This window comes from Orbicella franksi, chromosome 2 (genome assembly GCF_964199315.1).
Source record: "Orbicella franksi chromosome 2, jaOrbFran1.1, whole genome shotgun sequence".
NCBI classification, from domain to species: Eukaryota; Metazoa; Cnidaria; class Anthozoa; order Scleractinia; family Merulinidae; genus Orbicella; species Orbicella franksi.
In genome coordinates, this window is record NC_138146.1 from 34,426,887 (window position 1) to 34,451,770 (window position 24,884).

General features: G+C 38.8%; 4 protein-coding genes across 4 annotated transcripts; 1 reads left to right on the forward strand and 3 right to left on the reverse strand.

Annotated features, from left to right (window-relative positions):
- Nucleotides 1-807: 807 nt before the first annotated feature.
- Nucleotides 808-3,391, reverse strand: LOC145473666 (migration and invasion enhancer 1-like). Its single transcript, XM_081455069.1, has 5 exons — nucleotides 3,377-3,391; nucleotides 3,115-3,118; nucleotides 2,715-2,801; nucleotides 2,485-2,561; nucleotides 808-2,138 (listed from the first exon to the last, which is right to left on the reverse strand). The coding sequence occupies exons 1-5, from the start codon at nucleotides 3,389-3,391 to the stop codon at nucleotides 2,052-2,054; spliced, it is 270 nt and encodes an 89-aa protein (XP_081311195.1). The 3' UTR covers nucleotides 808-2,051.
- A 393-nt stretch (nucleotides 3,392-3,784) lies between these two features.
- LOC145479506 (eEF1A lysine and N-terminal methyltransferase-like) lies at nucleotides 3,785-11,846 on the forward strand. The gene is made up of 11 exons (XM_081457887.1): nucleotides 3,785-4,168; nucleotides 5,034-5,349; nucleotides 5,867-6,004; nucleotides 6,494-6,649; nucleotides 7,111-7,301; nucleotides 7,658-7,838; nucleotides 8,619-8,771; nucleotides 8,980-9,056; nucleotides 10,242-10,368; nucleotides 10,556-10,690; nucleotides 11,143-11,846. The coding sequence occupies exons 1-11, from the start codon at nucleotides 3,833-3,835 to the stop codon at nucleotides 11,445-11,447; spliced, it is 2,115 nt and encodes a 704-aa protein (XP_081314013.1). The 5' UTR covers nucleotides 3,785-3,832; the 3' UTR covers nucleotides 11,448-11,846.
- Nucleotide 11,847: 1 nt separating this feature from the next.
- LOC145479504 (uncharacterized) lies at nucleotides 11,848-14,245 on the reverse strand. The gene is made up of 5 exons (XM_081457885.1): nucleotides 13,851-14,245; nucleotides 13,180-13,350; nucleotides 12,869-12,991; nucleotides 12,438-12,485; nucleotides 11,848-12,061 (listed from the first exon to the last, which is right to left on the reverse strand). The coding sequence occupies exons 1-4, from the start codon at nucleotides 14,047-14,049 to the stop codon at nucleotides 12,439-12,441; spliced, it is 540 nt and encodes a 179-aa protein (XP_081314011.1). The 5' UTR covers nucleotides 14,050-14,245; the 3' UTR covers nucleotides 11,848-12,061; nucleotide 12,438.
- Nucleotides 14,246-22,902: 8,657 nt separating this feature from the next.
- Nucleotides 22,903-24,400, reverse strand: LOC145469872 (uncharacterized). Its single transcript, XM_081453687.1, has 2 exons — nucleotides 23,510-24,400; nucleotides 22,903-23,073 (listed from the first exon to the last, which is right to left on the reverse strand). The coding sequence occupies exons 1-2, from the start codon at nucleotides 23,715-23,717 to the stop codon at nucleotides 22,910-22,912; spliced, it is 372 nt and encodes a 123-aa protein (XP_081309813.1). The 5' UTR covers nucleotides 23,718-24,400; the 3' UTR covers nucleotides 22,903-22,909.
- Nucleotides 24,401-24,884: the final 484 nt, after the last annotated feature.

The following is a 24,884-nucleotide window of genomic DNA, read 5'->3' on the forward strand; positions in this document are numbered from 1 at the left end:
ATTGAACACAGGTGTCCCTTCTTAGTCGAAGTAAGGTGCTCTCAGAGTTTTTTGCCTGTTGAATTCACAAAGTCAGACACACGGGCTGTACTGTTTGCTGCCTACCAATCCGCTTAACTATGCACTTCTTGTTTTCCACTCTTCATCATCAAAGCACCTCAGCACTTTGGAATGATCAACTCAGTGTTTGGTTATCACAGTTGACACATTCACCCACTAATCAGTAGAATCCAAATTATTGCTAGTGAAAATGGATGAGTGGGGACTTACAACTGTAGGAGGGTGGGCAAAAGCAAACCTGTAGACTTGTAAAGTTTCCTTGCTTGCTATCAGCTACATGTAGGCATGATTACGAACCACTACTAAGGACAGAGGCCTGCACAGCTAACTCAAACTTTTCTTGGGGAGAAACGTAGACCAGACTTGAAAGCCACAGAAATCAACCCTAGGTATCGGCAACATTTCTGTTGATGACTTGCCATTGCTAGCTACATTTGTACCATAGCCAGTCTTGTTTTGTGCGGAAATGCTTTGTTTCAGGGGCAGTTATTTTGTTTCACTGAGGACTGGCTTTGGAAAAACATGCTGGTCCTTGCATTGTGAAAATAAACTACTTTGAGCCCATGCAGAGTATTTAAGTTTTCATCATCAGCTTTGTACATCTGCATCATAAACCTATTGAGAGACTGCTTAAAACAAAAGGAATACTTGGAAAATCTCCAATCCGCAGACCGTTCATGGCACACAGTTGTAATCTTAGGAAGAATTGGAGTAATATAACAGAAAATACAATAAAAATGGCCATGATTGATGTTGATTCCATTGATTTATTAATTGATCTTACAATGTCATTGTTATAATGTTCAAATTTACCTGCATAACAAAACTGGTATATCCACATGCCTCTGCTGTTACACTGTTGCATTTTAAACATCAAGTCAGCATCATTACTGAGAGCATTTTTAGACGTGACTATCATACAAAAATACAAACAACATAACTCTTTGCATCAACAAAGGATATGTGTAGTTTGCCACACTGCTAAATACAATTAAATAATAACGTGCGACACTAAAATTTATTGCAAAACTTGCTTGTCAACATGTGCTCATTCACTGACCTAAGAAGGCCTTGCTACCAAAATTTAAAAACAAACATTGGAAGTGCTGAATGAATTGAGCCTGTTCCATTCTTCTTGGCATCTAAAGGTTGGCACACAAGGGGACTGGTCCCTGCGACCAGTCCCTGCAACTAGTCCCCTGAAGAGTTTACACGAAGGGACTGGTCCCAGGGACTTGTCCCACGAACAGTTCACACGGAGCATTTAGAGGAACAAGTCGCATGGACTTGTCCCAAAAATTCAAACCAGTTTGAATTCGTGGGACTGGTCATAGGGACCAAATTTTAGTCCCTGCGACTAGTTTTGTGGCAAAAATGGCCAGTTCACATCATGGGACTTGTCCCTGCGACTTGTTACAGGGACTAGTCGTAGGGACCAGTCCCCTTGTGTGTGCTGACATTAAAAAAACATACAATGCATAATTTGTAGGTACCTGAAAAGTCTGGGAACCAGTTTCTCAACCCTTTGTAAAAGACACTACAGCAATCTGTGTAATAATTTGCAAGCAAACAACTCATCATAGCCACGACAAAGATATCTATGTGTATGCATAGTGCACATGCTCAATAACACTTGGCTCTGGTCTAAGATAGAGCATACAGATGTACATGTACAGATGAATCTCGCTTGGGTGTTAAGAGAGTAGCACCAGAACAGATGCCTGCATTATTGTGTAGGTTAATTAAGGCCACATGTGTGATTGAAGAACAAAACAAGCTGCAGGACAGTAATGACATGTAATCCCTTGAGGGAAGAGCATGCTCCTTTTTGTGCCTCATCAGATTTTGGCTTGTTCTTTACTCATTGAGAGCTTGAAATAGGCAGGCCCTCTGCAAAATGCTATGAAATGATTATTTTGTTTTAAATTTATAATAAAAGCAATAAATAATGTGCCGTAAAATTTGCAGTAGTTGGACTGGCATGATGCATTTTAAAGCAAAATACATTCAGATTCTTCTTTCTCCTTCACTTCACGTGTGCCTTTTCCTTGGCTGCACTCACGTACCACACTGACGACCTATTTGAGATGAAAAAGTATGAATTGTAAAGCAAAACAGTAAAGAACATTATATTTATAACCATACAAGGCAAACAGTGTAATGCAATGTATACATAGACATGTACATGTATTATGCAGTTTACTTACAACAGGCTAATTTTATTAATTGGTGTCCAAAAAATTGAGATTTTATTTGTATAAACACATGGTTGCCACAGACATCATTTTTCAAAATTCCCTAGATATTCCCTAACATTTCCTTGATAAAAATAAATTTCCCTGACCTTGAAGAATTTTCTTTCTCTGACCATTTCCTGAACAGTGGCAACCCATTATTATCTCTTAAATCTACATGTATACCAACCTCTTTAAAGGAAGGAAAACTTCCTTGTGAAAGCTTGGAGAAAATCAATTTCCCATTCACTGTGACTTCAAATGAGGCTGTGGTAAAACACAAAAATGTGTAGAATTATTAACCCTATTTTCCCTTAACCCTCTGCAGGTTTTTAATATTTAATAACCAATCGCTTAACTACCCTTGGTGTGGATGGTTTAAATAAGCATGTACAACAAGAAAAACAATCACAAACTTACATCTGCGGCCGACATGACCAGCCACATTTGCTGCAGGGATATCGGCTTTGATTTTATCCGCCAGTTCCCTGTAGCGTGGGGCGTATCCTCATGCACCACTAAAGAATCAAACAAAACAGTTCAATTTTTGTAAAATTTTAGTCCGACACATTTCCTGATAGGTTTTGAAATTTTTTTTCCAAGAGCAATTAAATACAGTCAGTGTGCATTTGCCATCACTGCCCCAGTCAGTAGATGGTTTGCAAGCAAGTGCAATATCGATTTAAATCAATATTGCACATCTCACTGAATATGAATAGAGCTTGTTGTCCTCAGCCAATCTACAACACATGTAAATGAGGCTGATTTTTTTCCCCAAATACTGCTAAGTAATGAACTGACGCCATTGTTTTGAACGTACTAAGCTGCAAACCAAAGTAAGCTTACATTATTTACAAGTATCAACTTCATTGCAGGACTGTGTAGAAAATGTCCCGTTTTAAGCCACAGCTTCGTTTAAAGAACAGCTGACACAGCCATGTAAATAAGTTTACGCCTCTGCACGTCATTTCAAGAACGAGAAACGATCGGGCAGTTCAGGACCAATCGAAAGTAAAGGGAATGCTAAAAACCTCAGATCATTTATCTGCACTTAAAAGCGCAAATTCCATATCCGCACTTACAAGCGCACATTCCATATCAATGAAGTTTTCCAGAACGTTAAGCTTCAAACAATAAATGTTTACGCTTAATTATGAAAATGAACCATTGAAAACGAAATGTGAAACAGCACGAATTTGTTAAGCGCCGTTTTCTAGAATGTTTTCTCGAAAAGTGAGAAGTCAAAGCGACGGTGGAACAAAAAGGACACAACATCTTACCAATATTCTATGGAAACTTCCACTTTCGAAGCCATAAAGACGACTTTTCTTTCTCAACTGCCCCCAGAAGTAGTTTCACCAAGCACTTGACGGTGCGTGACAAAAATCTCTTCCTCACCCTCCCTCCCTCCACCCACTCTACGAGCCTTCGTTGAGAAGCACAGCAGTGCAACGTTGATTCATGTAATACTACAGTAGGTATCCCCTCGACAGCTGTTGAAAGGTACATTTAAACACATGTGTCTAAATTAAAGCTCTATGGCGTTAATTTTTCGCTGTGCTGTCAATCCAGATCTCAAGAAACGCCATGACCAGCTTTTTTATGAACTCATGGAGTCTCCTTCCTGTTATGGAGGTTATAAAGAACTATGTGGTTTTCTCCAGAAGTACTGTAAGGCGAGCGATCGAATTATAACTGCTGGCTGTGCACTGTCAGACTGTAGTAATGGCGACTCTCTGATTGAAGATTTGTATGATGCGGGTTATCATTCTGTTGTTGGTGTGGAGAGCTCAGAGAACTTCGTTACTAGTTCCAGGGAAAGAAACAAGGAGAAGAGACCAGAAATGCACTTTATTGAGGGACATGTCTTGAATGTAAGGACCATTGCATTTCAAGATCTGCTTAGAAACACAACCGTAATCTGGGGATTCAAGAAAGGTCTCCTAGCAGTTTCGACCAGTGCCGGGAATCACAATCACCACTTTTATCTCCCAAGAAGATATCTGACGGGGATTTTCAGATTTTGTAATGTTCATCTCTTCACCCCCCCCCCCCCTGCCCTGCCCCCACTTCTCCCTCCCTAGTTCCAGGATAAGGATGAGCGGTGGGAGGTGCTACCATTACCATTATTGAGAGTTACCTGTAAATAGGCAAACCTGAGAATTATTTAGGGTAGTCAGCTTAGTCTAACTGTAAATAGGCTAAGTTCTAGAGTGCTAGTCAGGCTTACTACCTATCAACCCAGACCCCTAGACCCTGTCTAAGACTTGCCCTCCAAGGTTGAGTTGTGAAGGTGGGAGCGTGACTGAACACAGGATGGGCAGGGAGGTATGAAGACAGGGGATCTTGTTTCAAATCTCAAATCGGCCACTATACAAAGACATTCAGAGATTGATAAGATGTCATTAAATCAACAGACATCGAAATTATGTTTTTCCAGTTGAGGAAATGAACAGAAGCAATGGTCAGGGTGGAACTGTTAGAGAGCAGGGTAATGTCAAAAGTCAACAGGTGCTGGCAAAGATGATCATGTACATGTACTTCACGATCTAAGCCAGCTTCACTGCTAGGGTATTTACCAGATTCTTGAGAAAGAAAGTGATGGTAAAATCAACCACCTGCTCTGAAAATAAAGCCATATACTTCAAAATGATAAGTAACAACCCAGTGTGAGAGGAGGAGGAAGGGGTTGAAATTAGGCAAGTGCTTGAAATATCATCTTTCTTTCTTTTTTTGCAGGTTGATCTTAATGATGAAAGTTTTAATGTTTCGATAGATAGGGGTGAACTGGACAGACTGCATAAAGATTGCTCATCTTGCCAGAGAACTGATTCAAACATCATAGAGTACTTTGAAGTAGTACAAAGAATTCTTAAAGTAGGAGGCCGCTTTATTTGTTTCTCATTTGCAACAGAAGACATCTTGGACAAACTGCTGCATTATTTTTCATCTGGATGGTTTTTTAGGGTACATTTGGTAAACAAAGAGACATCAGGTGGAAAATCGATACCATTACCACTGTTTTGTCTTGTGTTAACAAAGACAAAATTTGCAGGTTGGTTTTTTTTATAGCCTCTCTCGCAGTCGCTCTCAGGGCTCATCACGCTTTCCTTCCCTCATGGGGAAGGAACGCATGACAAGCCATAAAAACTTCTGCATGGAAGGCTATAGTGCTTTCAGTGCAACATTTGTGGAATTCATGCTTGCCATGTGTAAGAGAAAACTAACGCTGTTAATTGTTGATTTTTGCATTCAATGGTATTCAGGGTCATCAACTCAATCGCTACAAATCATTGAAATATGTCTGGATGGAATAGAGACTATCCAAAGAGTAAACTCTTTCTCAGATGTCAAGATTACTCTGCAAGAAATCCAACAGTATTTTGTCAGTCGCTCTCAGGGCTCATCACGCTTTCCTTCCCTCATGGGGAAGGAACGCATGACAAGCCATAAAAACTTCTGCATGGAAGGCTATAGTGCTTTCAGTGCAACATTTGTGGAATTCATGCTTGCCATGTGTAAGAGAAAACTAACGCTGTTAATTGTTGATTTTTGCATTCAATGGTATTCAGGGTCATCAACTCAATCGCTACAAATCATTGAAATATGTCTGGATGGAATAGAGACTATCCAAAGAGTAAACTCTTTCTCAGATGTCAAGATTACTCTGCAAGAAATCCAACAGTATTTTGTCACAAAGAGATCACTAGGTATGTTCATGTACCTATACATGTTTAAACGTGAGGCATTAATTTTAAATATTATTGTATTATACTGTGAACAGTGAGTTTTTAGTGTTCTTTATTACATATTTTAACTGCTGCATTAATGTTAAAGTGTACCACTGAGCCTTGAAGTGGTTTCTCAATTATATAATATTTAAAAGTTCAACTCCCATACATGCACATGAATAATAATTGTTATTTATTATCATGGGCATCGTGCCTCCAGATTTGCAATTTATATATAATTAGTAGTACTGTTGTTTAATGTATAAAGAAATATCTTTTGTTAGACTCAGTCTATAGACTGATAAAGCAGACTTAATGGTCAAATCACTTGAGAGAAATTTGTAGAATTCAATTGAAATTGATTCTACATGTGCATAGTCTCCATTCAATTTCATTTTCCTTTTTTGCCATTCTTTCCTTATCTTTTTCTGATTTTGAATTTGTTGTTTTCATGTGTGCATTATTCAGAGAAATTATGTCCTGGCCAGCATGTCACGGTGGATTTGTATCAAGCATCAGGAAATCAAAAACAAAGAAGTGAAACTCGTTACTCAATGACAACTGTTGACTTACAACATTCATCAGCAAAAAATGGAAAATTCGCAATATTCATTGTTCCACAAGGTAAGTGTTGTGGTTTATTAAAGTAACAACATCTTTTTGATGCCATTTTTTTTATTTTTAAACTTGAGTTTTGATTCTTGCTAAACATTTAAGTCAACTTAGGTCAACTTGCATGGATTGTACATTTCACCAATACTGTAATGTCCTACGACATATGGATGTGACGTACGTGCATGTGTATGCAAGGAGCTGTGTCAAAGCTATACCCTTTGAAGATCTATCACTTGCCTGTTCATGCTGTTAGTGCATTACATATAATTATTATTTGTGTAAAGGGCTCCAAAGCTAACTCCACCATTTATTTATACATACCACGATATTATAGTAAAGCATTGTAGGTATGTAATGTGTGCAAATAGCTATGAATCTACGTACATGTATGCCCTCCCCACACATGGCATGTCTATGGTATTATTTTACTGTAAGCAGCTGTTTGGACTCTTTTTATTGCTGTTCTACAGGAAGGGAGACAGAGTGGCTATTCTCATCCAAAGACGGACAAATGGAACTGACCACCAATGCAAGTTTTGAGCGTGTCGTCATAGTTACTCTAGGAAGAGGGCATACATTTAGTGACATGGACTCTATTAAGAAGGAACTGTCTACAAAAGTCATGGAACTTGCTCCCAGAAGACTCAATCAAAATGCGCAGGTAATTTGGCCCTGTAGAATAGCCTAAGTGCAGCAAAATTCATGATGCTTTTTTATGATGGTGTGTTTTTTTTCTCATTCTGTGGATGTTTTTGTCACTCGAATGCTCATGAGGATAATAGCCAATTAAATAAGCTGGCTATTAAACACTGTCAATATACGGTCAGTAGCTTAAATACAGTGTAGCTTTAGTTAAGATTAGAATCTTAAATGTACTCTAATAACCTGAAAGTCTCTGGCTACAGGCCAGGTCAGTGCAGATAACATTACTTGATGTTAGTGATGTTAATATGTTATCCCTCCCCCCCCCCCCCCCACCCTGTTTTTTCTTTGTTTATTTTTGTTTTCATGTGCCAGGTGCCATTTCTTTCTATTGGAGAAGATCTTGGAAATCGTGTGGTCTTACATGAAGGAAGTTCAGCATTAAGTGGTGACTATGTGGTGGAAGACATTGACGGAGATAGTGGACAGAAATTTCGCCGACTGATTTTCCTGAACAACAAGAATGTGATACAATCAGAGGCTAGGCTAGTAACAGGTGACTGTAAGACAAAGCTCTTCAAAAGCCTTGAGTTCTCTTTTCAAAGATAATTTCAAGTGTTCGTTATTCAATGTATTTTGTAGCTTGGCAAAGAAAATATAATCATTTGATGTTTGAATTCTCAACACATTAGCACTTGTGGTAAATCGATGTATCGTATGCTATTTGCTGGGTGGGAGGTCTGTGTGGTGAAAAACTGTGACATAGATCTTGAAAATGCTGTGTGAGGTTCACAATTTTTGCACTATACAGACTGACCGTAAGCTGGTTCAATAACGTATAATTTATTTATCCAAGCCTTGCTAAGAGCCAATCAGATTGCAGGATTTGTCACCATGTCTTATAGGGAAAAAAAAAGGTTTACCTTACAAAGCAAAAGCCGTCAGTTCAGAGCCAGTTGAAATATGATACACCTGAAGTATGAAGTCTAAACTCTTGTAGCCATAGTACACATGACCACTGTGGAACATTGCTTTAAGTCTGACCTAGCCCTAATTCCATTTAGCCATCTTTATAAATTCCCTTGAAAGAATTAACTTATCAAGAAATTAATGAACTGAAAGAACAAGCACTCAGCAAATTCTTGGAGATCTACCACTTTATTCTTCTTTTTCTGTTATATTCTGTTAGGGAAACCAAAGGGGGGGGGGGGGGGGATTGAAGAAGGCCAATCAGTAAGTAGGTAGATGAAGATGGTTCAGTGGTGTGAAATCTGGCTCAATTGCTTGCTTAGTGTGAAACAATGTAATTTTACTAGCAGAATTTACTGCTTTGCAGATAAGGCAAATACTAAGAAAAGCAAAGGGAAACAGAAGAAGAAGGCTGCTGTTAGCGGCGGCAGTCCCCAAGTGGATCATGGGTATTTAGCATGTCAGCATCACAGGGTTATTGTGACTGGTTTAGCCTGGATTGAAGGATTTGTTGCAACAGGTACTATTCCATGGCAGTAGTTTGTACATTGTATGTACATGTATGCAATTTAAGACCGTATTGTTTTTGTTTTGTTTTGCTTTTTGAAGACAAAAGCATGTAATGATAAACATAATGCTAATAGGCGTTTATTTATGTTTGACAGAAACAAGTGCCTTGGAATATCCTAATATTTCTGCTAATAGTATCTAAACATTTTCTTTTTCAGGTGACCCAAAGAAAGGTTTAATAGTTGGTCTGGGTGGTGGAGGACTTGCAATGTTCCTTTATCAGTACTTCAAACAGGTAAAGACAACAAACTACTGTACCTGATAATTTGCCTTTCAAAGAAAACAAGCATTGACCTGCAGTGGTTTGTTTCGCTTTGCACTAAGTTGTGTTGGCCTTGTGATAATGTACTTGTAATGGAGATGACTTAAATTTACCACATTTCTTTGGCTCGTTACGCTCTACTCTCATAAAGAGTAGGAGTTTAAGAAAACCATAACAGCAACGGAAACGTTATTGTTATTCTTGGTACATTTCTTTGCCGTTCTCTGTAAAACAACAACGTGAAATCACCAAATTCTGCGTACGGCTAATTTTTAAAATTCTTATTTCGAATTTTACGCTGTGTTCCGGATTCAGAATTGAGATAGTTTTGACGGTGAGAAACAAACTAAATAACTTTAGGGTGTCGCGAGATTTATAGGTAAAATATAAATTCATTTTTTAATCGACGTTGTCCTAAGCGTCGCCGCCGTTTTTTTGCATATGCCCCATCCACACTACGCCTTAAGAATTTGAAAACGGAGGTTTCAGTCTGAAAAAGCATCAAATGTTTTCCGTCCACACTACACTGGAGGAATTTAAAAATGCAACAATCAATGCTCATTTTGGATTAATTTTGTTTTTGAAAAAATATATATCGGGCAGGGAAATCACAGGGTATTCGTGAGGTCATCGTTTTCAAAAAGCTTCATCTTCAAAATGTTTTCCGTCCACATGGAAACTAAACGCCGGCGTTTTCAAATTCCTCCGGTTTGAAGAGCGTTTTTGAAAAGCTCCGTTTTCGTGACGGATTAGTGTGGACTGTAGGCCTAAGCGTAGAAGTAGAGCTGCGTTTTCAAATTCCTCTGGTTTGAAGAGCGTTTTTGAAAAGCTCCGTTTTCGTGACGGATTGGTGTGGATGGTAGGCCTAACCGTAGAAATGAAACTGCGTTTTCAACTTCCTCCGGTCTAGTGTGGACGGCGCCTGAAACTCCCTATTAGGTCTGAGCTGGAGACTCGGTATGTGTTCACATGCACGTGACTGTGTTGACTTATGTTGACTTAACATTACTTGTGTTAACTTTTATGTTGCAATGATTAACTTGTACGATGACAAGTTTGGGGTGACTTACGTGTATTTCCATTGTCTTGTGTTGATTTGTGTTTTACTCCGTGCTTTTCACTGCCACTTGGAAATAATTCGTTTTCACCTTTCTTAAGCTTTCCATGGAAGTTGTTGAGTTGGATCCATGCATTTCTGAAATTGCCAAAACCTGGTTTGAATTCAAGGAAGATGAGCGAATGAAAATCATCATTGAAGACGGTTTGAAATACATTGAGACCAAAGGTTTGTGTTCTGCATTTTTTGCGTTTAAAATACATGTAAGGTCTTTCTCTCTTTGTTTCTTTATTTCTGTTTTGTTGTCCAGTGGCTCACAGGAGAATTATGGAAAAATTTTAAGCAGATGTGTGCGGTACTTTTGCCGTTTAATGAGGACAAACATGTCAATTGTTTTTCCCTCGCTTTACTTCAGAAAGTGACCATGGTTATGATGTGATTATTTTTGACGTGGATTCCAAAGACACCGGTGTAGGAATGAGCAGCCCGCCACAAGCATTTGTCGACAGAACATTTCTAACTCGGGTCCATTCCCTTCTCTCTCCCTCAGGTCAGTGTGAGAAAAAACGTCAGGTGCGCATATAAATTAAAAATTTTTAGAAGGATTTTCCGAGATTCACGGCGATTAGCTGTTCTCCATAGCGGTGACGGACTCGTTTGTTGCTGAGGAAAGAATTTTGAATCTACGCGTAGCGTGAATGATACTGTAGGTCAGTTCTCAACCCAAAATGTCCTAAGCTCTACCGAACTCGAATACTGAGGTCTTTCTAATCTAAGCATTTTCCTCTGACCTTCTGCTCGACGCTGTTGTCATAATTTGACATTTGATTGTAACGGCATCAGGTTCTCTACTTTATTTGAAAGTGAAGTTTGAAGTTGCTGCTGATCCCTTGTCAAGTAATGGCCTCACAAAAACAAATGTTTGTGTTTTCTATCCAATATGATTAAAAATGTCTGGATACTGTAATTTTACTAATGTACTTGTTATGTCCCCTATTTCAGGTGTTTTCATCCTAAACTTAGTTTGTCGTAACACAGACCTGAGAGATCAAGTTGTGAGTGATCTTTACACCGTGTTCCCTGAGCTCTACAGCATCGGAATTGAAGGAGAAGTCAACGAAATCGTGATCGCTTTGCCACAAAATAGATACCAGTCGGCAACTGAATACAAGAAATCAATTGGCACGCTAAGAGCGCTCTTTCAAAGCTCAGTTGTGAAGTTACAGAAGCTTGCTAAGAGTCAAAGTCATTCTTGGGACCCGACCCTTGATTTGTGCCAACTTGTAGACAACGTTCAAATTTTATAGAAATAAAAGTGAACAGAAACAAAGTCATCGATTTGCATCAGTTTATTATAAAACAAAATTATGTTTAGACGTGTTTATAAATAGACATTAGTCTCATGTTATGTACATTTCACATAAAAAAAGAAATTACAAAAATTACCACACACGTAGGCAAAAGCAAAATAAGGTATAGTGTTATGTTAAGAAAAAGGAAAGTGTCTTCATACATTAATTGCCATCTCACACACCTCTTCAAAATTTAACTAGTTTGAATACCAGTAAAATCTCAGAAGCAGTTGAAAGTTTTTAAGTGTAAATAAGAACGTAAAAGCAATAACGTTATCTGAGTGTTATCAGACAGTTTGTGTCAACTAAAAGTGACTTTACAGATGTGTTAATACAGTATAGTACATTAGATATTTTACAAAAATGTATCATTTTACAATTGCCTTAGAAAGATATCAATATATGCATATTACATATGCACAAACATTTGAGGAAGACAATCATTTTTTAGAAAACTCTTATCCGCCAAACTATTTATCAATGAGATATCAATACAAACAATTAATTGCTATTTACAATGAAGTCACAAAGATAGTTGATTAACTTGAATTTTCACTTGCTTATGGGCCCTATAAAGAAAAAAAAACAGAGATAGGTAAATATAGAGCAGTTGACTATACTAATAATCCTATCGTTATTTTACGAGACAATACGAAAAATTAGCCACTCTCGTTCACGTTCTCCAAAATACACAGAACTTAGTCATTTCACGTTGTTGTTTTGCAGAGGACGGCAAAGAAATGTACAAAGATTTATAACGCACGTGCACAGCTATTGTTCTGCTCATTAAATCTTTTGTCTGGTGACGTTCTCACTGCCGTCGTGGTCGTGGTTTGCTTAAGCTCTCTATAGCTTACTAGAGAGCTTAAGCAAAGAAGAAGTCAGAAGGCTATCAACTACAGTTGGTTCAAACTGAGTCAAGGCTATTGTATGGCAAACACTTACCTTAGAAGCCGAACCATGCAATCGACCTTCTCAGAAATCCTCGCTCTTCTGTAAAGCAATAAACGAGATCGAGTCTCGGCAATATCTCTACGAGTGATACAGAACACATTATATGCTATACCTGATATCGAAAGCAAATCAACAAAATGGGATTTGGAATGAATGTAATTTGTCAATAAGGGAAGCTCGGCTGTAACACTGACTTTACCAAGAGTAAAACAAAAGAATAATAACACTGTGCAAAAGATTGGAATTAGTATTTAAAGTTGAAATTGTTTTGGTTGAGAAGCCAATCAAAACATGGTTGTGATACAAGTCTCGTGGCCGTCCTTTCACTGAAACCTTTACAATATCCTTGAATTTTCTTGGTTTAATATTATATCGCTAATCGTTTTATAGCGCTGTAATCAGAGCTGGTAAAAATGACTTACCAATATGAGGGAAGGGGTTCACATTCTTTCGAACAAAACCTTCGCCTGGCATAGCATTAAAACTTTGAGGATGTAGCATGTATTGCGGTTTGACAGAATGCGGAATACTGGGATAGCCTTTCCCTACAGTGAAACAAAAGACAACTTCGATTAATAACAATAGGAAAAGGTGGGTCGTTTAGAAAACGCATCTACCTCGAGAAAAAAAATGCCTGGTTAGGTATCCGAAAATGGTGGCAGAAGATTATAAAGCTGGCATCATAGATCCCAGTGTGATGACAGTAAATACATCAATTTTTACTGATCCGTACCGTTGGCCGCTCTTTTAAACGGGTTCCCTCCTTCTTCAGGTAAAGGGTGATGCGGTTGCGCTGCTGGGAAAGCATCTTTTTTCCCAAGCTGAATTTCACTTGGGTTGAACAGAGGTACCGCTCCTTTCACCGGTGGCGGGGGCGGTGGTTGAACAGGCTGGATATCTCTCACTGAAAATAAAATAATGTATTCTTCCGTCATAGCGTCCGGTTAAACAGCATAGCCTTGCCTATGCTGAATTATTTACTAAAATAATGCACCCGGCATAATTATACTGTTTCAAAGACAACAACATAGGTTATCCCGCCTTTACTAGAGACCCAAAAACTAAAATTTTAACTGATGGCATTCCGTAACAATACAAGCACGATATAAAAAGATATTTCAGTACGTAGAGAGGTGGCGAATTGTACCTAGAAATAATCTTGGGTCGCGGTAACTTTTGATCCCAACTGAAAACCTCGGAATCCATTAGGATTAGTCACAAAGTCCTGTTTTTGAGTGTATCGTTTGACTTCGGGGTCTAAAGTAAGTCTTGAATATTCAATCAAAGGTCTCGGCATTTTCTCTTTGCCATTCATATATCAGTCCTAAAACATTACCCTGACAAAACAAAGAATGTCTTGTTTGGTTTCAATGATAGCAAATACATCAAGTTAACAATCCCTACCACTGGCTGCCTTTCTAAAAGGATTCCCTCCTTGAGCACTTGAAGACTTCTTCTCCTCTGCTAGGAGAGCATCTTTTTTCTCAAGCTGAATTTCACTTGGGTTGAACAGAGGTACCGCTCCTTTCACCGGTGGCAGGGGTGGTGGTTGGGCAGGCTTGATATCTCTCACTGGAAATAAAATTATATATTCTTCCGTCATAACGTCCGGCGAAACAGCATATGCCTTGTCTATGCTGAATTATTTACTAAAATAATACACCCGGTATAATTATAGTGTTCAAAAGGCCGCTACATAGGTAATCCCGCCTTTACTATGGCTAAAAACTGAAACATAATGTTATTGCCAGCAATGCCAGCACGATAGAAAAAGATCTTTCTGTACGAAAACAGGTGGCCAGTTGTACCTTGAAATACTTTTGGGTCCCCGTAACTTTTGATCTGATCTTGAAACCTCGGAATTCATTGTGATGAGTTACGAAGTCTCGTTTCTGTGTTTCACTTGTCTACGGAATCTAAAATAAGTCGTGAATTTTTAATCAAGGGTCTCGGCACCTGCTAGCCTAAACGGATTTTTATCATTCGTCAATCATAAAACGCATTTACAACATCTCTTACTGATCCTTACGATTGGCTGTTTTTCGAAAAGGATTCCCTCCTTGATCACTTGAAGAATTCGCCTCCTCTGGTGGGGGAGCATCTTTTTTCTCAAGCTGAATCTCACGAGGGTTAAACAGAGGAGCCGGCGCCGCTCCTGTTGATGGTAGTGAGGATAGTACGGGCTTAGTTTTTCTCCCTAAAATATGCAATAAGAAGAAAGAAAATTGCTGTAAATCAACGTTATCCTCGTCGTTGCAGTATGATTACTTAACCTATTGTTATTCTGGATAAAATGAATATACACTAGTGATTGTGTGCCAAGTGGCTCATCAGGCCGAAGCTTATCCCGGTTTCTGTAGCATGAAACGACTTGGAGTATTTCCACTCCCCCCTGGATGGGATGCTGGTCCATCGCAGGGTTACCCACAGCATTAAATTCGCCGGTACCCATTCGGGAGTGATAGTTGTTTATCACGAGTATGACTGATTACAGGCCGAATTGGACGACACGAAGTCTCGGACTAATTAATCATAAAAATTACAATTTCTTGGAAAAGAAGAATAGCCAAGTTATGAAAGAAAGGGAAGATATGTATTCAAAGACTGACAAAGGAGGCGAAAATTGTTTAATGTTGCTCTGAAACTGACCACAATCAAAACGTAATGGCTTGCTGGTTAAGTGTGATTGGTTGATTTAAACTACAACTTTGAATGTGATTGGCTAATTGAACTGTCCGATAACAACTTGCTAATAAACGTGGACAAAGTTAATTATTCTTCCCTCGCAGCGACCGGTCAAAAAGTAAATTCCACGTCTATGCAGAATATCATTTATTATAATAATGTAACCGGCATAACATATAAACTAAACTGTTTAACAGGTCGCTGCACTTTATTAGAACGCAATTTTGATTCCATTAATGTCAGCAAGATAGAAATAGGTAATTCTGTAGAAAACAAGAGGTGGCGAATTGTACCTAGAAATAATCTTGACTCCCCATGAAACTTTTTGTTTTGAACTCGAAATCTCAGTATCCGTTGCGATGAGTCACAAGTCTCTTTTTGCGTTTCATTTGCCCACGAGTCAAAAATCTTTAAGTTTCAGTCTTAAATTTTAGATCAAGGGTCTCAGCATCTATTAGTCTCAGCTGATTTATCATTCGTTCACCCTAAAACCTATTTACGTCGACAAAACAAAGAATGTCTGCTTAGGTATCAATTAAATGATAGCAAATACTGCATGTCTTACTAATCCCTACCATTGGCTGCTTTTCTATAGGGATTCGCTTCTTGTTTATTGGCAGAATTCTTTTGATCTGCTGGGGGAGCATCTTTTTTCCCAAGCTGTATTTCACCCGGGGTAAACAGAGGTATCGGTGAAGGTGGTAGCGGTGGTGGTACCGGTGGCTGTGAGGGCTTGATATTTCTCGCTGAAAAATAAATACAAAATAGATTATTGTGATATTCACAGATAAAAAGGACAACTTCGTTATCAAGACGTCGTCCTTGTCGTTGCATCATGATTGCTTAAACAGCACTATAAATGGTTTTATCTAGATCTAGCGGAAGCTTAAGCTTTGTAACGCGAAATCCGCTTCATTGCTTTCAGCGCTGGAAAAAATAAGTCGAATGAAGATTTCTAGATCGATAACGTAACTTCAACTTTACTTTCAATCAAAGGTCTCAGTCTCAACCCTTAAACTTATTTACCTCGACAAAACAAACAATTTCTGCTTAGGTATCAATGATAGCAAAATAATACAGCATTTCTTACTAATCCCTACCTTTGGCTGTTTTTCTGAACGGATTCCCTTCTTGTTCATAGGCAGAACTCTGTGCTTCTGCTGGGAGAGCATCTTTTGTCCCAAGCTGAATTTCACGCGGGTTAAACAAACGTATTGGTGAAGGTGGTAGCGGTGGTGGTACGGGCTTGTTATCACTCGCTGAAAAATAAACACAAAATATTTTATCGTGATATTCGCAGATAAGAAAGAAATTTCGTTAAAAAGACGCTGTGCTCGTCGTTGCAACATGATTGCTTTAATAAAGGACGTTATTAAAGCTTGCTTACCAATCAAGAAGGCAGTGATAAGCTTTAATAACGTCCGTTTGCCTGCTTAAACGGCACAATTATCGCTCTGGAAAAAATGATTGTTGATGATCTAGAGAAAAACTTGATATACATTTTGATCTTTTCTTTTAAAGGGAAAATGTCCTTCACTCCTCTGAATAAGGAGAAGAAAAGCTTGCTTACCAATCAAGAAGGCAGTGATAAGCTTTAATGACGTCCGTTTGCCTACTTTTCCAGTCCAGTTTAAGCGTACTTAGTGCCATTTATTCTAGTCGCAACTGCTAAACCAATAGAAAGGAAGGGGATAACAAATTCTTCCAAACAAACCCTTCACCTTTGCCGGCGTCCGGCCAAACAGGAGTGCTGCTTCCTGAATTATGTTATAATGTACCAAATATGCTTTACCTCAGAAAAATGCTTAATGTCTTCTTGGAATTTTATGATAGATTGACTAATTCCTACCTTTAGAAGGCAAGTTTCGCTGTGCGGTTGGAGAGGCCGTGCGAGTATCTTCTTTCCCAAACTGAATTTCACTCGGGTTAGACAGAGGAACCGTTGGTGGTGGAACAGACTTGATATCTCTCACTGAAATATACATATCGCGGTTCTGGTTGGTAAAATAGCCTTTAGTGCAAGCGTTATATTAATTTGGAACGGAACACTCGATAGACCCATTTTTCGATGCCGCCATCTTGGATTGCAGTTGGACGCTTATCAAATCCAAAATACGCCTGCACTGCAGGCTATTGCTAAACCTCCCTGTAACTGTTTTGATAAAATGATTGTGTGCCCTTAATTAAGCAAAATTTGTTTTTTTCTTTTTGATTCTTTGCAGCCAGCTGGAATTTGTAGACAATGATAAAGCCAGTTTAAAGTACCTCAACAGGAAAACGTTTACCCGCGAGTTTGCCTGGTTTTACCATTCGTCGACCCTAAAACGTATCTACCTCGACAAAACAAAGAATGTCTTCTTAGGTATCAAAGATAGCAGATACGGCATGTCTTACTAATCCCTACCATTGGCTGATTTTCTGTAGGGATTCCCTTTTTGTTTACTGGAAGAATTCTGTGCTTCTGCTGGGAGAGCATCTTTTTTCCCAAGGTGTATTTCACGCGGGTTAAACAGAGGTATCGGTGAAGGTGGTAGCGGTGGTGGTACCGGAGGTGGTACGGGTTCAATATCTCTCGCTGAAAAAAAGGTACAAAATAGGTTATAGTGATTTTCGCAGATAAAATAGACTTTTTGGTTTATCGGCGTTGTCCTCGTCGTTGCCGCATGATTGCTTAAATGGCACTATTTAACTGTAGTGTTAGTCTAGTCGTAGCTACTGAACCAAAACAAACGAAGGGAATTACAAAATTTCCAAACAAACCCTTCGATCATCTTTCCCAACGTCTGGCCAAACAGGATATGCGGCTTCCTGGATTAAGCTTACGTTATAATGTACCCAATATGTTTTACTTCATGAAAATGAATAATGTCTTCTTCCAGTTGAATTGAACGATAGATTTACTAATCCCTACCTTTAGAAGGCAAGTTTCGCTGTGCTGTGGGAGAGGCCCTGGGGGTATCTTCTTTTCCAAACTGAATTTCACGGGGGTTAAACAGAGGAACCGTTGGTGGTGGAACAGACTTGATATCTCTCACTGAAGTATACATGAAAAATAAATGATGCATTTTTGCGGGATTCGTAGGTAAAATACAGTTCTGTGATCGACATCTTTCTCGGCATCGCAGTTATGTTTGGTAAAATAGCCTTCAGTGCAGGCGTTCATTTGGAATAGAACGTTCGATAGACCCGCTTTTCGATGCCGCCATCTTGGTATGCAATTGGATGCTTATCAAATCCAAGATGGCGGCCCAATACGAAAATGTGCACTCGCGCCCACAAAATACGTACACCTGCACTGCAGGCTATTGCTAAAACTCCTTACAAATTTTTTGTATAAATTGATTGCGTATGTCCTTAATTAAATTTGTTTTTTTTCTTTTCGATTCTTTGCAGCCAGCTTGAATTCGGTTTAAAGTACCTCAACAGGAAAACTTTTTCATGCGAGTTTGCACGATTTTACCATTCGTCGACCCTAAAACGTATTTACCTCGACAAAACAAAGAATGTCTTCTTAGGTATGAATGATAGCAAATACAGCATGTCTTACTTATCCATACCATTGCTGCGGGCTGATTTCCTAAAAGGGTTCTGTCCTTGTTTATTGGCAGAATTCTTTTGATCTGCTGGGGGAGCATTTTTTTTCCCAAGCTGAATTTCACTCGGGTTAAACAGAGGTATCGGTGAAGGTGGTAGCGGTGGTGGTACCGGAGGCGGTGCGGGCTTAATATCTCTCACTAAAAAATAAATGCAAAATAGGTTATCGCGATGTTGGCAGATAAAAAATAATTTTTGGTTTATCGGCGTTGTTCTCGTCGTTGCAACATGATTGCTTAAACAGCACTATTATCGTTCTGTATAAAATGATTGTTGGTGACCAACAAAAACTTGATATTTTGGTCTTTCCCTTTCAGAGGGAAAATGTCCTTCTTTCCTCTGAATAAACAGAGGAAGAGCTTGATCCTGACCAACCAAGAACGCAATGAAAAGCTTCAATAACGTCCTTTTGCCCACTTTCCCAGTCCATTTTGACTGTAGCTTTTATCTAGTAGTAGCTACTGAACCAGTATCAGGGAAAGGAATTACATATTCTTCCAAACAAACTGCCTTCACCTTCCACAGCGTTTAGTCAAAAAACTTATTTTACTCGAAAATAAATTGTCTCTACGATTTGCTGATTTTGATCATGGATTCTATCCTTGTTCCGAGGAAGGACATTTTCCCATTTAGAGGAAAAGGATTCTTCCCGCGTTAACTATAGTATTATGACAACAAATATACGGGAAGAAAACTTTTACAAATTCTTCTAAACAAACCCGTTACCTGTCACCGAGTCCGGTCAAACGGTATCAGTTACCGTATCCTAAATTATGTAATCAGTGTAGCTGATACGTGAATAATTACATGTAGTATCATTACCAGCGATACCCACACAATGTCAAAAGGGCAGTTCGTTTAAAAAACTCATTTACCTAGAGAAAAAGAATAATGACTTCTGGGAATCAATGTGACTGGAAACACAACACGTTTTTCTAATCCCTACCTTTAGAAGGCAAGTTTCGCTGTGCTGTGAGAGAGGCCGTGCGAGTATCTTCTTTCCCAAACTGAATTTCACTCGGGTTATACAGAGGAACCGTTGGTGGTGAAACAGACTTGATATTATTCACTGAAATATACATAAGAAATAATAATTAAAAATAGATTTTCGTCAAATTCGTAGGTAAATAGCAATTCTTTTCGATCGACGTCATTCTCGCATCGCAGTTATGGCCGCTAAAATCCTTATCATTGTTTTAGATAAAATGATTGCTTGTGTCCCTGAATAAAACTTGATATTTTCCTTGCAAACCAATTACCATTAGTAGACTATGATATACACGCCTTTTCTAAGGGGAGAGGGCAAGGGAGGGGGGGGGGAGGGGAGGAAGGCTTTTCTTTGCGCTTCTTCCCTTTCTGCCTTTACAAAAAGAAAAAGAAAAGCCTAATACTCAGGTCAACTAGCTATGATAAGCTTTTAATTCTCTCGACAGGGAAACCTCTCTCCCGCTTCCAAATTCAAATTGGTATTTTTCTTTTGACTTTCCAATATAAGGAAACGGAATTCCATATCGTTCATATCGTTCATATCGTTCATACACAGTGTTCAGTACGGTCAAACATACTGAGTTTTTTTACTAAAGTAATATACACAGCATATTCTGTTTCAGGGCATTCACACCCAAATCTTCCCATTTGTTCAGATTGTTTTGAACAATTTGCTGCATTTTGCCAAGGATCACCTCGCCTCGTCTTATCTTGCGTCAACCCGGCCCTTAAACACATGGATCTTCATAAAACAAAGAATTTCAATGATAGAAAATACAGCATGTTTTCTAATCCCTACATTTGCCTTTGGCTTTTTTTCTGAAGGGATTTCCTCCTTGTTCAAATGGTGGAATATCTCCTTTTGTTTGTTGATCAACTTCTTTTCCAAGCTGAATTTCACGTGGTTTAAACAGACGTGCCAGTGGTGCCGGTGGCGGAGGGGGTGGCGGCGGTGCCGACGGTGCCGGTGGCAGAGGGGGTGGCGGCGGCACGGGCTTAAAATTTTGCACTGAAAAAATAAATTTTGAAAAATTCTCAAAAACGATGATCGCAAGATTCGCAGGTAAAAAAATATTTTGGTTTTTTTACTGGACGTTGTCCTCGCATCGCAGTCATGCCGGCTTAAACCCTCATACATCGTTTATGATAAAATATTTTCTTTGCGAACCAATTATTATTAGACGAAATATGCTAAAAAGTAGGTCAACAGGGAGACGTTTTGCCACTCTGTAGTCCAAGTTAACTGTAGTGTTATTCGAATAACAACTTGCCAATGTATTGGAATGGAATCATATATCCTTCATCTTTTACAGCGTCTAGTCAAACGGTATATTTAGCCTCATGAATTATTTAACAATACTGAGCCCGATATATAGTGTTTAAAAGGAAGCTGCATATGATATGCCAGAAAAAAAAATTCTGTGATTTTGTAATGTCATTTTCACCAATCGACCAACTCAATGAAAAATGGCAATTCGTTTAGCAAACTAATTTATCTTGAGAAAATAAAGTCTGTCTTCTTTGGTATTATGATAGCAAATACAGCATTTCTTACTAATCCCTGGTATTGATTGCTTTTGACTAAGCTCCTCCCTTGTTACGTTCAGAGGAAGGACATTTTCTCTCCTAAACAGAGAAACTGCTCGATCCCCGGAACGACGAGAAAGCTGGTATTTTCTTTGCGAACTGACTGCCATTAGAAGAATTGTGATCATATGTAATTTCCAGCATTGCCAGCAGTGTATAAAAAGGGTAATTCGTTTAAAAAACCAGTGAGAAAAGTACTTAGCTTACCTTGAGGAATCAAAGCATCTTCTTTCCCAAGCTGAATTTCACGAGGGTTAAACAGAGGTACTGGTGCTTGTACCTGTGATGGTAGCTGGGATGGTGCCGCTGACGGCGCTGTCTTGATGTCTCTTACTAAGAAAAAATAATAAAGAAAAAATAAATTATCGAAAGATTCTCAGGCAAAATCAAAATTCATTTTTTAATCTGCACCATCCTTGGTGTCGCAGTCGAGGTCGTTGTTGCTTAAGGTCCCTATTATTATCGTTCTATATAAATATATGTGTCATAGAGATCAGAAGAGCTGGCTATTTTCTTGGCAAACCAACGGCCCCACAGAGAAAGTAGTCCAGTTTCAAAACTGCATGTAGTTTATCCTAATGACCTTAACATGCCAATATTGTAATTGAATTATATATTCCTCGAACAAACCTTTCACCTGTCACAACGTCAAATCAAACTGTACATGCCTCGTCCAGAATAATTCTTACTGCACCCGCATATACTAAACAATTATTGGGTGAGGTTTTCGTGATAACCCTTGCTGAGACCTTGATTATTCTGGATATCACAAAAACCGAATCTAATAATTGTTTTATTATACATTGAACGAAAAAAATGGAAGTCATGTTTTTGCTTCTTCACTGACAGCAAACAAACACAAAGCGCGCGAACTTAACATGATTACCCGTGACCTTGAGTGTCCTTGACATGATTATTGTATAATCTGCAGAGATGACGTCACAGGCGCTGATTTCGAAAATTCACTGTACGCTTTCGACAAATCAGAAAAGAGATAGTGAGTTCAATGTATAATAATATTTGAAACCGGACCCTGTATATAGAATATCCTGTGTTCACTTTTTAGACATAAATATTGTGATACTCCCACCAAAACCAATACAATCAAAAAGGTGATTAGTTTAGAAAGCTCGTTTATCTTGAGAAAAAAATTCTGATTGGAACATGAACAATGATAAGAAATAAACCATGTACAGGTTTAACAAATCCCTGGTATTAGCTGCTTTTGACAAGGCTTTGCCCCTTGTTCAGAGGAAGGACGTTTTCCTTCTAAAAAGGAAGCCTTTCCTGCCTCTGAACGAGGAGAACGCTGATATTTTCTTTGTGAACCAACTGTCATTAGAAGAAATTGAGAAGGTTAAAAGTACATCAACAGAGACACTCTTTGCCCGCTTCCACAGTAAAAGTTAGCTGTAGTGGTAATTACACTAGTTACAATTCTCCCAAACACTTGGAAATCTTTCACCTTTCACAGCGTCCGATTAAATATCGTAAATCCCGCGTCCATGTTCAATTTTTCAGCAAAATAAGTGACCAATACAAGGACTGCTAAATTTAAAATCCTGCCTTCAGTAGACACGAAAACCCCAGCAATACCAGTAGACAAAAGGCTATTGTTTATAAAGTGAGTCAAAAAGGCATTTACCTTGACGAGAGGCCAAAGCATCTTTTTTCTTAAGCTGAATTTCACGTTGGTTAAACCGAGATATTGGTGTTTTTACCGGTGGTGGAGGCGGAGGTGGTGGCGGGGGTGATACAGTTTCGATACCTCTCACTAAAAATAAATAAAATAAAGGTTATCGTGAGATTCATAGCGGAATGGTAAATTCTTTTTTTTTTATCATGTATTCAACAAACCCAACGCGCCCGATATACCGCTGAAGCATACCAAAAAGGCACGAATATTTGCAAATACTTTCCAGCTGCCGCTTCTGCGTTTATATACTTCTGACAATATTTGACACTGTTCTTAATTTAGATACGTAGGATCTCAGAATCTCGGAATTCATTGTGACGGCTCACTAACTCTCGTTTTTGTGTTTTATTCGTCGCGTCGTCGAGTATAAAAACGTTTTAGCACGTGTCTTGAATCAGTGTTGAAACAAGGGTTTCGGCTTTTCGGTGAGCCTCCTGAGTCACCTCTCTAAGACATTTATGATACCCAGAGAATGTCCTCTTGTGTATAACGCTTTACTTATCGATATCCCTACCAGTGGCCGTTTTTCCAAACGGATTCCCTCCATCCTTCTCCTCTGGTGGGAGAGTATCTTGTTTCTCAAGCTGAACCTCACGCGGGTCAAACAGAGGCACCGGTGCTTGTGCCGGTGACGTTAGGGGGGGTGGTACCGCTGATGATGGCACAGTCTTGATATCTCTCACTAAAAAATAAATAAATAAATAAATTAAAAAACAGATCATCGCGAGATTCTCAGGTAAAATCGAAATTCTTCTTTTTTGAGGCGCGATTTAGATTCAACTGGACTCCAGGCATTTATCAATTGTGAGTATATAATACTCAATAGCAAAAAACGGAAATTAGAAAACTCGTCTATACCTTGAGAAAACAAAAAAGAGGTCTTCTTTGTTATTAGATCCCTGGCATCGGCTGCTCTTGACAATGTATTCCCACCTTATTCAAATGAAGGAAATTCCCCTCCTAAATAGACGGAAACATTCCTTCATTTGAACAAGGAGGAGCTCGAGAAGAGCTGGATATTTTCCTTGCGGACCAGCTGCCATGCTTTATAAAGTACGTACTGTCAAGACGTCGGGCCAATAATTCCCTGAAATTTGATCACGCTAAGGCTTTGCTTTTCTGATTTGCCAAGCTTTATAATTAAATCTTTACTATTTTCCTTCACTACGATTTGCATGAGCGAATCATAACTTCCTGTTCGTAGGATGATCGATCTTCTATTTGTGCTGGAAGAACACCACTCTCCCACTGCTTAACGCAAGCAGAGCTCACTGAGCTGTCCAAAGCGATGAGCGTTTTGGTCAACCTGAGTTCTATTTGCGTTAAACAAGGGAACACACGAAAAAGAGCTTGATATTTTCTGTACAAGCCGTCTATTATTAACATCAAATTTCACAGCAACACCTCCGGCTCCAGCAACTCTATGGCACATTCTGAGAGTATTCCAAGAGATCAGCCAAAATATCTTCCAGTATGTACAGTGAATAAACACGTAGAAATCATTTTCTCTTTCAGTAAACTTTACGGAAATACGCTTAAATCGTCTTTGCACTTTTGATCATTTTTCATGGAATTAACCTGAGTTATTATATTTATTATGCAGCCAAGAACTCTCGAAAACTCTCAAAAATGTTTCGCAGCGTTTATTGCAAGGTCACAAATATTTGATCGTTCCAGTTTCCAACCTTTTAAACCTAAATTTTGCCAGTTGGTCAAATAAAAGTCTTAATTTGCAAGACTGAAAACTAAAAGTTACCTTTAAATGTCTTCATCTCCGCTTTTATGCGATCTTTTTCTGTAGCATCTTTAGCAAGTTCAGACTTGCAAACAGCCAGTTGACTATCCAGTGCACAAATCTCCGAGTTCCCCCGAAGATGACTTTTTTCCAG